The following is an 18,435-nucleotide window of genomic DNA, read 5'->3' on the forward strand; positions in this document are numbered from 1 at the left end:
GCAAAGTCCATGGTGGCCCCCGCTGCCCTTGCCAAGATAATCTTTTTAAGTGCTCTTTGAGTCACCCATGACCCCTTTTCATCAAACAACACCCCAATTAGGGGGCAGTGGAAAGTTTAGTAAGTTCTGCCCCCTACAGAAGAACTTGCAGCTGAGTGACTTTGTGCTACCTTTTGTCATATTATGTGATTTAGAAAAATTGATTGAGAGGCAAGGGAGTCCATAAAATCAGTACAGGTATTTAGAAGGCTTTGCTGTCCCACAGCCGCAAGGGCAAGTAACACTACATTGTACAACAAGGCAGGTATGAGTTTGGTACGAGCGCTAGGGCTATCTATACGCTGCTGACAGTACATCCACATGCTTGTTAAATGTAGAGGGTAAACAGCACAGTGGCCAGGATACAACCCTGTCTGACCTCTCTCTTAACCTCCCAAGAGGCCGATGCAGTACCATTCTCACTATATCTTTCTGAGGCTGTGAGATTGAATTGAGAGCTGTGTATTAACACCTTGGGTGCTAAGGGGTTTTCCCCCTCCGGTGCTGCACCTTGAGTTTTCCCATTGTTCATGACAAGGTCAACTCGTCATAAGCACAGGGCAGGTAAAACCCATGACGAGTTGACCTTGTCATGAGCACTGAAGAGGTTAAGGCCACCAAATGAACATCCATGCACATATCTGATAAGGAGGGCCAAAGCTTAGATATGTTAACACGATCGAACACCGGGGTTAGATCCATGAAGGCCATATGCGGGCGGCCCTTATTGACTATAACATATTTTTCTATGATAATATGCAAATCAAAGCATTGGTCCAGGTATCTCTACCTTGCCTGAAGCAGTACTGCAGGTTAGAAATAATCTTAAAGTTGTCTTTCCATAGGGTTCAGAGGTCCAGTACCATCTTTCCCATAATGTTGGCAGCTTAGACCAGTAAAGAAATCGGACGGTAGTATGCTGGGTCGTACCTCATACCCTTTTGACAGATAGGCAAGATGATGGCCATGGACCAAGAAGAGGGCAATCTACATGTAATGGCCACATTAAAAACCTGTGTCAGAATATTAGCCCAGGTCAAGCGGTCAACTTTGTAAAGATCCGAAGGCACCCCATCCGTACCGAACGCTTTCTTCCTGGCTGTGGTTACAATGACTTTATGCACCTCACCCGCATTAAAAGACAGTGGTAAGATTTCTATTCCAGACTCCCAAAGAGTGTCAGTCTCCCCCGGGTCAGCTCCCCTGTAGGTCCCTTCAAAATGTTGAACCCATCTCTCAGCAGGTATGATGCATTCCACTCTGGTGTTTGTGGAGTCAGAGTTGAAAGGGCTGTTAACCACTTCACAGAACTTGGAGCTATTTTCCAGTACACCGGCCTGACATTGGTCCTCCCACGCCTGCTCCCTAATTACCTTTTTCCTCTGCTGAGTGGCAGATTCATATGCATTCCTACATTCCTTGACCCTTTCCTCAACCCTGGGTTTCTGTTTGAGAGCAATGGCTAAGTTATGTGTTTTGCAACATTCGCCATCAACCAATTTTTCTCCTCAGTGCCTCCTGCTCTACCACAGACGTATAAATTACCAGTAATCCACCTGGTTACGTTATTAAAAGCATCTTGTACCAAACTGTCCTGTGTACCACTGTCAAGTCAAAGTTTAATATCGTCTGTGCCTTCTGCATACAGATGGTCTAGTAAGGCTTCTGGTAACACCTTCTCCCATTTTATTCTGCATGATTTGTCTCATAGACTAATTGCACTATTTGGTACGCTATTGCCCTCCTCCCCAGATAAATCTTGAGTCCAAGCCAGGTCCAATGTTAAAGGATGATGGTCACTAAAGCTGCCCCAACAGATTCTCAGATTGTATACCACAGGGACCAGGGGAGCAGATAGCATTATAAAATTGACAGTAGAGGAACAGCCCTGCCTAAAAACATTGGAAAAGATTCTGCTACAACTGACTGTTCTCAACAATCTAGATTATTAGCTGCAAGTAGTCCTTCTAGTCGGAAACCTTGGTCCGTGTGTTCAAAATGAGCGGCCTATGATAGTGCATCCAGGTGGCCTTTTACGAGGGTGCAGTTAAGCTGACAGAGATGTATGTTAAAATCACCTAGGACTATAACTTCACAGTAAGGGCATCCCCTCTACCCATAGAGTTCAAGAAACTCCTCCAGTGTGGCAATATGTTCAGTGTCAATTTTGTTTTCAAAAGGCATTTTAAAGTTCACCACCATCAAGGGGAACAATCTGTGACTGACAGTTCTGCTGCTAGCAAGTGCCAATACCAAAGTAAGCAAACCACCCTTAGCGTATCCCTCTGGGGAATGTGATGCAACTTTAAAAAATGAAGAGAATGCATAAAAAAAGGATTCACATGTGTCCCAGGATTCCTGCAAAGCAACTATATGACAATGCCCAAGAGTTGTTAGCCATAATGCACAGTCTATTTTGGCCTGCAATATTCCAAGTCGCTATTTTCATAATTGATAGGGTGATGGTAATAAAGTCCACCTGGGGGAAGGAGATGGGCACATGGACTACTAGACACATCATCCTGTCAGATTAGTCCCATAGTAGAGAGTTTTATGGGGTTGGTGCAAGGCATTGCAAGGGTTGATCTAAATACTAGAGTTGCTTTCAAATTTGATGATAAAAATTCTGGTACACTGGAACCTCTGAACCTGACTCTAAAGCTGCACTTTGTAGTACTTTTTCTTGTACTACAGTAGTACTTCAAAATTTACTAGAAAGTGCTTTTCACAAACTATTTACAAAGTCTACGACTAACATTACCTATTTTTATGTTTATGGAATTCTCCGCCTGACGGCGGATTCTCCGCTCATGTAAGCATACGTTTTAGTAGTAAATGTGAGCGGAACACAGGGGAGTGCCTTAAAACAGGGACATTTACTACTAAAGAGAATGGGATTCTGGAGAAGTTAACAAGGTTTAAGAGGGTCAGTTAGGGGTTCAGAGAGGGACGTCACCCACCCATACAAGAATAGGGGGGTCATTATGAGTTTGGTGGTCCATTGGGCCGCCAAACCGACGATGGTGGTCCACTAACCGCCAGACTCGCAGTCCTCACACAGTATTCGAGTTTGGCAGTTGAACCGCCACTGGATCTCTGTGGCCACTCAGGATCCTAGATCCCATGGTGGTAGTACAGCGGTCAGGCTGAGTAATATGCTGGTGTGCTGCTGCAGCACCGCCGAGCATAATACAAGTTGCCTCACTGCCAGCCTTTCCATGACGGTGAGCCTGCCATGTAAAGGTTAACGGTGAGACAACAAAGAGTACCCTAAATGGGGCTGTGCTGCTCCATGTCCTGGGTGTGGACGCAGGGGGCACACATTGTGCCCCCCTGCACATGTGCACCTCAGTTCCTGCATGGTGTGGCAGAAACGTGCTGGGGTGGTGTCATGGCGGTGCCTGTCTGAGGCTCACCTTTGGGACTTAGACAGGCGTCACGGCCAAAGAGTACGCAGTCGCGTCGGTTCATCAAGGGGAAGCTTTGAGCGCACTTCTTGAATTATATTGTATATTGCCTGTTTGAACGCCTGTGGTATGCTCCAGTCTGAACTGTTCCCCTGATGAAGGGGTAAGGTTATCCCTAAATGCATTGGGAAGGGAAACAACTATGGAAATTCATTGTTGCTTGTTGACATAAATGATGATATGTACATGCTGTATCAAAAAGTAATACATTATTATTGTACAGCATGTTCAATCATAGAGTGACTGCAGAGAGTTATGCAAAATAAAAATAAAAATGTAAACTTTGAAATAAGTTTCAGTGCATAATATGTTTATAATTGTATGTTGTGGACAATGAACACTGTTTTAATTTAGCAAGGTTTTTGCAACCACAGCTGTGCGGGCAGGGGCAAGTGCTCGTTTACACTTGCAATACTGTGATGACCGGATTCTCAGACCAAGAATCACCCACTCACCTAAATACAACCAACCCGGCCAAAACGTAACACCATCCCTTCCCGGACCCTATTTACAATGGTTACTGAATACCTACTCGGGAATGGGGCACTCGCAATATACAAGCTCCTATCATCAAAAACACTGCTAGATCTAAGGGGTTACTAAGAATAGTCACTAATAACTACGGAATTCCATGTCCCATCCTATGATCTTACCTTATAGCCCCGCGACAATCTGGCCCAGACTATTCTACCCTCCTTCTCATGGTGGAGAGCAGCTCACTCTACCTCACCAACCACAATTGGTGTTCTCATTAACGCCCTATCTTGAGCGATCTCATTACACACCATCCCCAATCGGTACTCTCACTAATGCCCTATCTTGAGCAATCTCACTACACACCAATCCCAATTGGTGTTCTCATTAACGCCGTATCTTGAGGGATCTCACTGTCCTATTAATACCTTCCTCTCTCTCTCTCTATTGGGGAAGTTTCTTTATTACTAATATTTACTGGGGGTCTATCTTATATAAATTATTATCCCTCATGTGATAGATAGGAGATCCGATCCTCACACACAAGAACTGCCAAATTGTTACACTTAAGAATTATTCCCCGATATTAAACTCACATCAATCTCCCGCATCAGTTACCTGTAGGAAGGGAATCGCCCATCCTTCATACGAATAAACAAGCCCTACCAATAGGTAATATAGTATCAGGAATAAAGGATCTACCCTCTAGTATAGGCCTTCAGGCCCGAAAATGATGAAAGGACATATTCTTATGCCAAAGTCAATAGGCTAATCCTAATAACAGGCTGAAGATAGGGATCTATCCACTATACTAAGATGGTAGTAGACTAAAGTCACCATCACTCAGAAATAGGACAAAATATCCGGTCACTACACTTCACCATTGACTTTCGTCAACTAACATCTGTCAAACTAAGCAAACATCTGATGAAGAATAATAAGAAACAAAACTAACAGACCTAGACATAGTGTGTGGTCTAAAAATTTGAATTAAGGAAGGGACACATTGAATGCAACAACAAATAGCAACTAAAATAGAAACAGCAATCAAGATACCCCCCAACACTTGACGCAGGGAGTGCAAATCGGGCAACCAATTGAAAAGCCAATCAAACCACCCTTGATCTATATGTTGCCTGACTTCTTCAGTTAATTCATGATGTTTATCAATATTGGACTGGATGGATTTAGAATGGTCCGACAAATTAAAACAACAAAGGCCCTCAAAATCTGAGCAGCCACAACCATGTTTAAGTAAAAGGTAATCTATTGCAGCTCTATTTTGTAACATGGCTCTACGCTCACCTAGAGCATCTAATAAAAGGTCAGATAAAACAATAGAAGTATGGTTAATAGATTTGACCATCCAGCAAGTCAATTTTCCGATTGATTTAGCATTGTATACAGATAATGCAGGAACACCTAAAATAGAAAACGCTAAACTAAGATACTCAGATGGAGAAAATAAATGTAATGAGGAATCACAATTGGCTTTCAAAGATGGGGCATCCCGTGTAGTTTGGGAAATAACATCAGGATGTGAAGAAAACATTAATAAACTCAATTTAGTAATAGCACAAGGACCTCCAGTAATATTAGCAGGAATATAGGGCCAAGATGAATTGCCACATGAAAATAGCCATCCAGAAGGTAATAGCACCATATGATAGTGACTAGGGGTAACTACAAGATGCCTACAAGTCATATTATTTCTAACAGAAGTACATGATTTAGATAGTCTTTCGAAACATAGATTTCTTACATGGGCAGTAAATGAAGTCACATTTTTCTGTCTCAATTGAACGGACTTGCCTATGATTTTAGGATCACAGGTCATGAAAAAGCAAAGATCTCCCTTGGTAATATTGTAGGTCATTATTTGGGAATTTAAAGGGGGCTGTAAATCAAGCAAAACCGTGCATAGAGCACAGTAATCATAGGCCGCAAAATCACAAAAAATTACATTGGGATGAGCATTCGATAAATTAAAAATATGGGCAAGTGTCTCCATAGAAGTTGGGACAGCAACCAAGCAGGTCGCTAAAATATCAGTTACTGAATGCATAGGGGTCAAACAGAAGTGATTAGAGTTAGTTAGTCTCTGGGCTAGAGACATCCAGAAATTAGATGACGAATCCCACGACGCAGAAGAACGACGTCTTTGGTCCAAGGAATTATTCCAGTCCTGGGGGCTCTCCCGTCTCTCGGCGCAGCAAGCCAAAAGGAATCCAGCGACGACACTTCCGACAGCAGCAGTCCAAACGATGGTCTAGGAGAATGGGATCAAATACAGGTATTATTCATTCTCGAAAATAACATTTATCAGCTGGGACAGCTTCCCAGCTATCTTGCCCTGGCCTCATAACTATGACCGTATTATCCTGACCGGTTGCAATTATTTCAGCCTGTTCAGGGGGATTTTTAGGTGACTGAACCCACACTCTTGCTCCGGGATTATCACTGGAGCCAAAATCCTTTTTTCCTCATACAGATAACAGAGTTGGGGCAGTAACATTTTGAATCTCACCACTGAAAACGGGCATAATTAGCAATTGAGCAACTCGGTCTGCTTTGTGTATCAGTAAATCAGAATCACCACTGTTTAATAGGATCACTTTAATCTCTCCTTGATAATCACTGTCAATGACACCTCTGAGCACCTGGAAACTAACCCTGGGCGAAGCACTACGCTACGCTCGCGTAGTTTGCGAAAATTCGCACTACGCGAGCTGCACGTAGCACAGTGTGAACACGTGTAGTGCAGCTTAGAGTAGTGCAGCGGTCATTTTTTGCTTGTTCGCGGTCCTCAACATCATGTTTGTGACCGCGAGCAAGCAAAATTACATCCCGGCGAGATTCTCAATGTGGGGTGGTCAGGTTTCTCATTGCGAGTGGTTGCGCATGCTTGCGACCGCTCACGATGAGAAACTTCCAGTTTGCGTTGAGAAAGCTGCTGCTCGAGTAAAAATATACTCGAGCAGCAGAAAACTACAGCTCGCACTGTGCAAGATGTCGTTTTCAATGATTGCACAGTGCCGGATGCTTGTTTGCACTGTGCACTCATTGAAAACGCATCTTGCACAGTGCGAACATGCTACTACGCAGCTCGTGTAGTGCGAAGTGAAGTTTGCGTAGTGCGAAGTGCACTTCGTGTAGCTTCGCGTAGCGCCACTTCGCGAACTACGCCCACCCTTATACCTTTTAAAGCCAAGCCAGATCTCGGGGCAATTAATCCACAACTTTCAGCAGGTATTTGGACACCAATGCCGGTCTCCACAATAGTAATGTCTTCTTTCTTTAAAGTAATGGTGTTTATAGAATGCAGGTCTAGGCCTGCAGAACCTGGGGTTGCTCTGCATGGAGGCAAGGCTCCAGGGGAATTTTCCCAATACATCACTGTACTCTCCACTGTGTTAGGTTTAGCATCAATAGCTGGAGGAAATAAACGCATTAATGGGGAAGCAGAATTCAAATAAGGACGATTATTCAAAATTAACAATGCATCAAACAAATGATCCCTCCAGTTCTTATAGTTGTCATTTGATAACCTACGTAGTTGACCTTTCAGCAAACCATTCATTCTCTCCACAAGGCCTGCTGCCTGTGGATAATAAGGTATGTGAAACACCCATTTGATGTTGTTCTCCACACAAAATTCTTGCACTAGTCTGCCTTTAAAATGAGATGCGTTGTCAGATTGTATTTGAAATTGAACACCCCAGTACAACATGATTAACTCTAACGTTTTAATAGTATTTATCTGAGTAGTTCTCTTATGGGGAAAGGCCACCAAAAGACCACTGAAAGTGTCTACAACTGTACAAACATATTGACAATTTTTACTCATGGGAAGAGGACCTATATAATCTATTTGCCAAATCTGTGCAGGGGATTTTCCTCGATGTAATTGACCTCTTACAATTTGGGGCACTTCTCTCTGTCTAGAATGCTGACGTATGGGGCAATGAAGTATAACGTCTTTAATCAAATTGAGAGGAATATAAATTCCTTGATCAGCAGCCCACCTGCTAGTGATTCTTTCTCCAAAATCTCCTGACTTCTGGTGGGCCCATTTCGCCAATCCCGCCAAAATAAAATCTTGTTTGTCCTCCATTGCCTCCGAAATTTTAGATTTCTCATCTGCAATTTGGTGAAAAAGCTTATCAAGGGAATCTACATGTGTGTGTGCATCAACTTGAAAAACTGTTAAGTTATTCTGAGGAAGTAGTTCCCAAATCTCTTGCCATAAATGCTTACCCCAAAGCTCCTTAGAATGCAGTTTCCAGTTATGGGAATACCATGTGGGTAACCAAACCACTAGACCATTAGCAGTGGACCAAGAATCAATAAAAATATGACATGTACCAGGCAGTTCTTGTTTCAAAACTTGATAAACAGCATATAGTTCAGCAAATTGACTACTCTTTCCCTCACCTGTGGTACATAGCAATTTCTGTGTGATCGGATTGTAGGATACTGCTTTCCAATGCCTCTTCTCTGCAATGTACCTCGCTGAACCATCCGTAAACCACACATGTTTTCTGTCCTCCACGGACAAATCATCAAATGGCTTACCCCACTTAACAGGGGATTCCTGTACTATAGGTACGGAGCAATCACTTTCTGCCTCTCCTAACGGCGCCAGCGCCACTTGCTCATGTAACGTCGCAACACCCTTTGGTCCTACATGTGCTCTGTCTTGTATATAGCATTTCCATTTAATCACACTTGCTTCTTGAGCGCGTCCAATCCTATGAGTTTTTGGTGAACTCAAAACCGATTGCATAATAGGAATTTCAGGTCTCAAAATCACATAATGTCTCAAAGTCAATTGCTCAGTATCCACTAGAGCCCAATAGCATGCAAGTAACTAATTCTCAAGCGGTGTGTAACGCTCACCAGCATCAGGTAACTTTTTAGTCCAGAAACCTAACGGTACTTTTGTTCTACCTTACTTTTGCCACAAACTCCAATTTGCATAAGGGCCTTGCACAGACACATTCAAATCCACATCACCATCACGCAACGGGCCACAAATCCAAAGCATGATGAATCGCTTCTTTCGCCAAATCAAATGCATCTTGCTGCGGTTTATTCCATTCAAACACATTCTTTTTACGGGTAACTTTGTACAAAGGGGCTAATATCTGACTTAAATGTGGGATATGTTGACGCCAAAAGCCAAATAAACCAATAAATATCTGTGCTTCTTTTCTATTGCGCAGAACTGCAAATTCTGCAATTTTCTGTTTTACCTGCGGACTCACTTCTCTATTCCCTTCATGCCAATTAATGCCTAAAAATTTTACACTTTGTGCTGGACCTTTCAGTTTGTCTGGATTAATTTCCCAACCTTTACTTTGCAAATGAGCTTCGATTAGATCTAATTGGGTCTGAACTTGTTCCTGAGTTTCACCTTGAATAAAAATATCATCAATGTAATGACACACCTGTATTTGTGAACTTATCGGTACTTCAGTTAAATGTTCTGCCACCAGCCGGTGACAGATCGTAGGACTATGCACGTAGCTCTGGGTAAGACTTCTGAACATCATTTGACGTCCATTCCATGTAAAACTGAACTGTTCTTGACACTCAGGGGCAATCGGGATGGAAAAGAAAGCATTAGCAATATCAATAGAAGCATACCAAGTTCCTGAATGTTTTTGAATTCTCTCAATTAAAGTAATAATGTCAGGTACTGCAACAGTCAAAGGAGGTGTATGTTTGTTCAATTCGCGATAATCAACTGTCATGCGCCAAGAATTATCACTTTTGCGCACCGGCCATACGGGATTATTCCAGGCAGAAGTAACCGGAGTTATAACTCCTGCATCCACTAAATCTTGAATTGTAGCACTGATCTCTTCATGCCCACCTGGAATGTGATACTGTTTCTGGGAAATTACTTTTGTAGCTTGGGGAATTTTTACAGGAGGAATTCTCAAACGACCAACTCTCACAGACTTTGATGATATATAATCCCTGTCTCCGAATCGATAACATCCGTCATGTCATCTAGATATAATGCCATACCTTTCAAAATATCGATTTCAATTGTATATTCAAGAAGGGGTACTACTAGTACAGAATATTCTTTCCGGGGAATTCTACCTATTTTCATTTCAACATTAGCTTGTACTGCGGGAGTTTCTTTACCACCTAATCCAGTAATTGTAAAAAGTTGTCCTTTAAATTTCTTTGGGTTTCCATAAATTAAAGTGGCCTCCGCTCCTGTATCTACCAATGCTCGGACCCTCTGTATGTTACGATGTCTCCAAAAAATGTCAATATCTACATAGGGTCTATTATCTCTGTGAGCCCAATTGCGTACCGGAGCTAGACCTATTTCCTAGTCATTTTTATTGCGTTCCATCGCCCAAGTCAAATCAGGATAGAGACTTTCAAATCTTTTAGGTAGTGTCACCTCTCGTTCATACTTATTTCCCTCATGAAATGGGTTTTTGTCATCCACAAAGTATTGTGAATTCCGCTCAGAAAATCTGTGTCGTCTATCTCTCATTCTCAGTTCAGGAGATTCATCCCTCTCCTCTCTATGTCTGCTTTCAAAACGCTCATCTCTCCCCCTCTCTCTCTCCCCCTTTTCCTCTCTCTCTCGTTCACAACAGGGAGACACATCTCTCTCAGTCCATCTTCTGCCATGCCTGTCAGATTTATCACGGTTTGTATCATCAGCACTGTCATCAAAATGATAATGATCACAATCCTGTTTACATACTCGCCTAGCACCTTCCTTTTTGTCTAAGCCACGTTTGCGGAACATGGCCCACAATCGATTATTCGGCTTACCATCAATATCTTCTCTTTTCACACCATCAGCCAACAAGGCGAGAAACATGTCACGTCTAGTAAATCGATAATTACCACCAGTACGACCTTCGGATCTGGATTGTCTGTCCGGTTTAAGCCACTCACCCAATTCACCAAGCTGACGCACAGCCTCAAGCACAAGAAACAAAGGACTGACAGTCTGATTAATCAACAATGTAATCATAACTTGCTTATAGGCAACAGGGGCGGATCGAATAATTCTATTCCGCACAGAAGAAGTTAATAAGCCATCCATCAATCTGTCAGACGTGCTCAGAAAAATTGTAGTTTTCATCACCTCCTTTTTCAGTCTCTGCGAGGCGTCTCTTAAAGTATACCACAGCTTTTCATTCAAAGGCCAATCAGATTCAGTAGGATATTTGTGATTACAACCCTCCGTCGCTAATTGAAGCAAACTAATCTGTCCATTAACATTATAATTCCGAAAATGATCCTGCACAGTAGAATAGGAACTCAAAGAACAGAACTTCAGTGCATCTCCCATATCCAACATGATGCTAGCAGCACCCAACTCAAAAAGACTCATCATCCATGTAAGCAAGGCCTCACCAGGCCGTTGTCGAAATCGATCCAAAATTTCACTAACTTCCTGTCGTGTAAAACTTCCAAACTATCTAAAGGAATCCCATTGGGATTGCCAGGAGCCTATTGTAATTTTCTCCGAAAGACAGGATGTGCAGAAACCTCTGCACGATCATCACATTTACACTGATCGTTAGATTTACAAGAAGCACACGATTTACAGTCACGTTCAGTACGAGAAGATTCACGCCTCTCATTCTCCTCAGCCGAGGAGCCAGATTCATTCGAGTCCCAGATATTACCATCCCACTCATCAGGGTTCCAATCAAGCTCTGCTTTCGCCACAACCAAACACACTTTCCTTTTACTGACTCGACCACGTCGATGTCTGTATTTGTATTTAGCAATACGAACTGCATCTCTTTCTGCAATAGTCTGGTATGTATCAAGTTTGTCGGCAACCAATTTATTCTGACATCTCAAGAGAGTACAAGCATTCTGCACTTCAATAAACTTTTCTTCAAAGTCTCTGCATTGACGCTGCAACTTCACAAATTTCTCATGTACAAGCCTGTACGCATACAACAAAATCCAACCCCTCCGTCCTAATATAGGAATCTCCTTACCCTTCACAATCGGCGCTTTCTGTAAGCAAGCAATCACCTGAGCCGGATCCGCTGTTTGCAGACAAGAATTGCAGTTCTCACTCAAACCAGTACAATCAGCCCATTCATGAGCTAGCGCCTCATAAGGCTTTGATTCCCATCCGGGAATTTCAATAGGCAATTTAAGAGTAGATTTTGACTTTCTCAAAAACATCGTATCAAAAGTAGAAATATATACAGAAATAAACAAAAATATACAAAAAGAACCTCCGCACACGCCTAGCGCAAACCAACAAGATGAAAACACAACACGCTACAAGGCTTTCGTAAACGGTTCGTGACGCCAAATGTAATGTCCTGATTCTCAGACCCAGAATCACCCACTCACCTAGATCCCAATTAGTGTTCTCATTAACGCCCTATCTTGAGCGATCTCACTGTCCTATTAATACCTTCCTCTCTCTCTCTCTATTGGGGAAGTTTCTTTATAACTAATATTTACTGGGGGTCTATCTTATATAAATTGTTATCCCTCATGTGATAGATAGGAGATCCAATCCTCACACACAAGAACTGCCAAATTGTTACACTTAAGAATTATTCCCCGATATAAAACTCACATCAATCTCCCGCATCAGTTACCTGTAGGAAGGGAATTGCCCATCCTTCCATACGATAGCACCTGGCTGTAAAGAAAGGTTAGCTTTATCATATCATGAAAATAATAATCAAGTATGTGTTCGTTACAAACTGGGGTCCCTTTATTACACAATAACATACAAAGAAAACATTATATTATAAAGTGACAATACTACATAACAATCTAAGCATAGCCTGAAAAGTAAAGGAAAGCATTAGTATAAATACACTATAATAGCAGGACAGACTTCACCTTATAATTACGGAGTCCGGTTCTAGCTGTCATCTGTGCCCCTCTCTCGTCTGTGCCTTGGCTCATCTCAGATTCTACTCTGTATCCACGGAAACACGTCTGCACCGCTATGCCCCTTCAAAGCACTGGAACCCTTCTCCCGTCTTCTTCTTCTCTGTGTCTCAGCTCTGCACCGATTACTTTACACTGCTTCCTCTCTCCCACGAACTGTCTTCACCTCCAGACTTCAATCTAATGATATAGTTTCAGCCGCTCTGGAAACCATCTGTCAGCTAACTTCTTCACTCTGATTATTCTAACTCCGACGTTTAACTATCTCCAACTGCTCTGATAGAATGACTCACGATGTAACTTCAGTCTCTCCAAAAGATCATCAGCCTTCGATCGCTCCAAACTCCAATTGTCAACTGCAACTGTCAACTGCTGACTGCTTTCTGCCTGCCTCTCCTCTCTAAACCTCGATAATATAAAAAGCTCCTCGTTCATGGAAATTTCCAGACAGTAACCTGCCGCCCACCAGATTCCTGTGCTAGGCTCCGGGCCTCCGACGCTCCCACAGTGGCCAACTGCTGTTTCGTCTAAAACCCGAGCTCTGCTTACATTCCTCCGATAAGGGCCAGCTCTGACCGGTTCCTCTCCAGTGAACAACAGCTCATAACTAAAACATCACTCTTGACCTACAAGCGCCTCGAGCAGCCGAGGTTGGAAAGAAAATGGAGTCTCTCTCGTTTGGGCCCTGTAGGCCCAAAAAAGATGAAAGAGATGCATAGCTCTATCTAAATACATAAACAAGCCCTACCAATAGGTAATATAGTATCAGGAATAAAGGATCTACCCTCTAATATAGGCCTTACGGGCCGAAAATGATGAAAGGACATATTCTTATGCCAAAGTCAATAGGCTAATCCTAATAACAGGCTGAAGATAGGGATCTATCCGCTATACTAAGATGGTAGTAGACTAAAGTCACCATCACTCAGAAGTAGGACAAAATATCCGGTCACTACAAATACTCACTTAGACAGGCACAGCCATGACACCGCTGCAGCAGTACCTGCCCACCAAGGATTACAATCGTAACCCAGCAGGCGGTGTGAGTACGGCTTTGGTTGTCGTCCTGCAAGGCGCTGGCGTGGGGGGTCCTGAGGAGGGCTGCCAAAGTCGTAAATGGCCCCTTTGCTAATTGCTTACAGAGGGGGGTGGACCCATGTAACTTACACTTTTACAATCGATTTCTGTGGGTGAGAATATTGTATACAGAATACAGAGATGCCCTCAGACATAAATATTGTCCCCTAAATATTTTTCCAAACAGTATTTAAGAAAGAAGCTGAATTTCCACTCGTGGGGAGAATGTCTATTTCATGCAGGTTATCTGTGAAACATGAGGTAGGCACACTGTACAGACTGCATACATTTCATATTGAAAGCATTGCTGAAACGCTGTCTCATCCAAAATTATCTGGGCTCTCCTGAGCTATATGATTGAAGGCCTCATTCCTGTAGAAGTCCTGAATTATAGGGATGCGAGGGAAAGGATTTGATGCAGTCCGCAGGATAAGAAGCATCTAGCTCATTGACAGCTGGGGCTCTCCAGACATCTGCAAGCCTAAATGTTCTCACAGCATATAGAGTGGTAAGGACTGAGTGGAGAATGTAGATTGTTGACATGCCCAATAAAACAAAAGCCAAATAGTTGATCTACCCCCAAATTAATACAATGATTGACAGTGGATAATACTAGCACATTTTAATCACTGGTAGTGCAAGCCCTCTGGGTCCTCATGTTCACTAGTGTCCATTTTTGGAAATCTAACTGGTTGGTGAAACTTTTTTTCCTTTTATTGTTTAGCAAGATATGAAAAAACACAAGATCCTGAAGTCATGGCAAGGGTCTTTCATCATGCTAAGAAAGTTGGTACCAGAGAACTGCCTCCCTCTGGATTATTCTTGTTATTATGGAGCATGTCTAAAATAATTGCTTTGATATTTCTTTGGCGATTTTAGTTAATTTGATACTATAAGGGCAGGTCTGTTTTAGACCTGAATTAAACACACCACACCAGTGCTACTCATTGTGGTTTCCAGTTCATCATAAATACATACATTTTCCAAATGGATTCCAAATGCGAAACAGAATAGATTTTAAAGGTGAAAATTTCTAGGTGTTTCTCCTGACTTAATCTCATTGAGCATGTGTGAAGATGTAGACAAATAAAAAATGTGTTGTGCAGAAAGGAAACGTATGGAAATTATTTAAAGTGCCCTCAGGTTCTCAACAAGCATACATGTATCTGATTTCTATGCTACAGAAGCTTACACAACCCTTTCTGTAATACAGATTACACCATGCGATGTAGCACCATCACGATTTTAGAGGGGTAATCAATCATTTGCATGGTGTTGTAGGCTCATGTAAATAGGGGGTTGCCTCTGCATTCGCACCGTATATCGCACCACAGAAGCCGAGAGGCAATCAGAGGGGGGACTGATTGTTCTCTACGTATGGGGGCTCGCAGTGAGTCCCTGAGGGCACTGTTTCAACGCGGGAAAAGGGGCCCCATGAGCCCCTTAGACATCACCTTGTAATTCAGAAAGCATTGCCACCTGCAGAGTGAGAGGTGAACCAGTTGCTTCAAACATTCGGTCCACCTCTGACTGATAAGCAGCCCTCATGGCAGGCACACATTTGGAGTTGTGCTAGGGACATCACATTTAAAGTAATAGGTCCTGGTCTGTGTCTGATGCACTCAGGACAGTGCTCCCTAGTCATAAGACATGTGCTGTAGTTTTCTATTATTTTTAAACCATGGCACCTACAATGTGAGTGGAGCAGAATTGGGGCACACCCACATATAATCCACACTTACTTTCTGTAATACATGCTGGGTACATGGCATGATGGCAGAACAATACCATGCTATCCATACATATCTATTGGTGAAATGTACCATCTTATAAGCAATAGTACTTTATTGCCATGGAAATACCATACTTACACCTAAGTGACTGCTGCATGACTGTTGTAAATCATTAGGAAGCAGTCTTGGCATAGATTGGCCCAGACTTGCAGACTACCTGGTTAAGTACTGAATTTATCATCAGAACCAAGGCCAAGTTCACCCAAACCAGCAAGGTGGCCGTAGGTCTGCATCTTCTTTTGGAGCCAACCAAGGCCAATATCTGCAAAGGGGTGGAGTAGCCAGCTATCCAGAACTCAAGTTGTAATGCACAGTGCTAGAAGATGTGAATGCAGACATTTAACTTCTTACTTAGCATTTAACCACGACTTGAGTAATCAGGAAGGAGAAAAGCAACTTTAAATGAGGTTGATGAATGAAAAACTATCCTAATTTACATGAGAACACAACTGCAGACCAAAAAGAAGGGAGTGACAGCCAAATTTAAGGACTATATCATTACATTTGTAAATACTCTGCTCTTTCTACAGCTCCTTAATCGCTTTCCAGGCATTATCCAAGCATTGCCTGGTCCTCACAGGAAGATCCGGAAAAATGTTAAGGTGGCAAAAAGATTTGTGAAAGAATATATCAAAGAACATCAAGCGACTCTTGATCCAAGCAACCCTCGTGACTTCATTGACTGCTTCCTCATTAAAATGCAGCAGGTGAGTTACCAAAGATGACTCCACAGGGACTCCAACTGTGATCTTTCAGTACTGTTAGTGCATGTACACCTACACTGAGTTAACTTACTCTATTCTAAACAATAAAACCTGGTCCCAGCTATCAAAGGCCTTCTATAACAACACATGCCTCCTACTGTGTGAAGGTATTTCTAGTCTGAAAAACATTTGCATAACTAAACAGGGTGTGCCTAAATTCTTACTTAAAAACTTCTGCGTGGCTGTGTCTACATGTATTCCTACATCCCAAACAATTCTCAGAGGGTAGTGAGAAAATGTGTGTAGGGAAGTAATTCATAAGAACTCTGCTCATCTTAAAACCAATAGTCTACTGTTGAGCCTCGTTTTAACCTATATATAGGCTTCATATAGGTTAAAACGAGGCTCAACAGTAGAGTGTTGGTTTTAAGATGAGCAGATACCCAGCAGCAATTAAAGTATACCATTTAGCTAGAGGTATCTAGCTCAGTTTTAGTTGGGTGGAGTATTGAATAGCGGTACCCTCACCCAGGGGGTTGGGCGATTATAGATGTAAGCAGTTGGGATCACTTTTGAGTTCTTATGAATCACTTACACAATTTTTTCACTATATTTTCGTTTGTGGTTGGAAGGAGCCAATGATGATAAGCGGAACACACTGACGAGTACCAGTCAGCAGTTCCCTGGTGGTTGCTTCCGTGAGGTTCCTTCCTTCCCTACACACATTTTCTCACTACACTCTGAGAATTGTTTGGGATGTAGGAATACATGTAGACACAGCCACGCAGAAGTTTCTAACCTCACCTTGCCCAGTGCTGAACATTCGAAGAATGAATGCTGGCCCATCGGCCAACGGTCGTGCGCAGCACTGGCAAGGTAGTGCTTGCGACGACCGTTGGCCGACGGCAGCACTTAAGGGGCTAAGTAAGAAGTTAGGTACACCCTGTTTAGTTATGCAAATGTTTTGCAGACTAGGAATACCTTCACACAGTAGGAGGCAGGTGATGTTATAGAAGGCCTTTGATAGCTGGGGCCTGATTTTATTGTTCAGAATACTTTGAGTGGAGGGTAACCTGAGTCCCCTGTTTTCCCTCTAGGCTCCTAGCTTGTTATGATTAACTTTTCTATGTCTGTCTCAAGGTTATAAAGTGATATGATTCAGAATAGGACACACAAGCTGAACAATAAAAAAATATAAAGAAAAACTAACACTATCTACATCTGTCTTTAGCGCTATGTCCAACTTAGACTAATTGACAAAAGCTATATCTGTGAGCTAATCCTTTCTCTTTTCTAACTCCAGCAAATACTGCATTCAGTAATGTATTTGGCCGGTCTCTTATGCTGGCTACATCTAACTCCCAGCACAAGGTAGCATGCCTTCAATACATGATTCTTGAGAGTTCACCCTTAAATCAAGGGGCAAGATTCTAGTATAAAAAGAACAAATTTGCCATTACCACTGATAGGTTTAGCTTTCATGCCTGTGATGCCATACCCACATTGGAACTACTTTTTAGTAAATTAGCATGCCACAGTGCCCTCTCTGTATCTGTAGCCCACATACCTGTCAGTATCATTGGTCACTCAATGAGTGGTTCAGAGATATAAGAGGTTTGCACCTAAATAGTGGAGATTTGTTACAGGGGCTTTAGTGTGTACTCCCCTGCCTACAATGAAGATTCACAAGCTACAAACCTGTTGATCACTGGGGTGGTGGTTATGGTGGGGAATAGTATATATATTTTTATTAAAATCAAAAGGTCTTGGTCAATGCCAGACATCCAAATAAATGGCAATCTTACTGGTTCACTCCTAAGCAGTCAACTGATTTTGAAGTGTATCATGTCTGTGCAGCAGTCCAGACACCACAGAAGCAAAGATGTTGTAATTGTAGTTAAGACATTATACGAAGAGATGTAAAAAACTAACGTAATTTGATGTTGTTTAACTGCATTC

The 18,435-nt window shown here is 42.4% G+C and overlaps 1 protein-coding gene across 1 annotated transcript in view; it reads left to right on the forward strand.

The window, feature by feature from the left end:
* The window catches only part of LOC147691987 (cytochrome P450 2C19-like), a 366,046-nt gene that overhangs the window by 162,249 nt on the left and 185,362 nt on the right, over window positions 1-18,435 (forward strand). The window contains exon 5 of the mRNA XM_086938278.1: window positions 16,303-16,479. Within this exon, the coding sequence (XP_086794404.1) occupies window positions 16,303-16,479 (177 nt within the window). The remainder of the gene's footprint in view (window positions 1-16,302; window positions 16,480-18,435) is intronic.

Source organism: Lissotriton vulgaris, chromosome 9, assembly GCF_964263255.1.
Source record: "Lissotriton vulgaris chromosome 9, aLisVul1.2, whole genome shotgun sequence".
NCBI classification, from domain to species: domain Eukaryota; kingdom Metazoa; phylum Chordata; class Amphibia; order Caudata; family Salamandridae; genus Lissotriton; species Lissotriton vulgaris.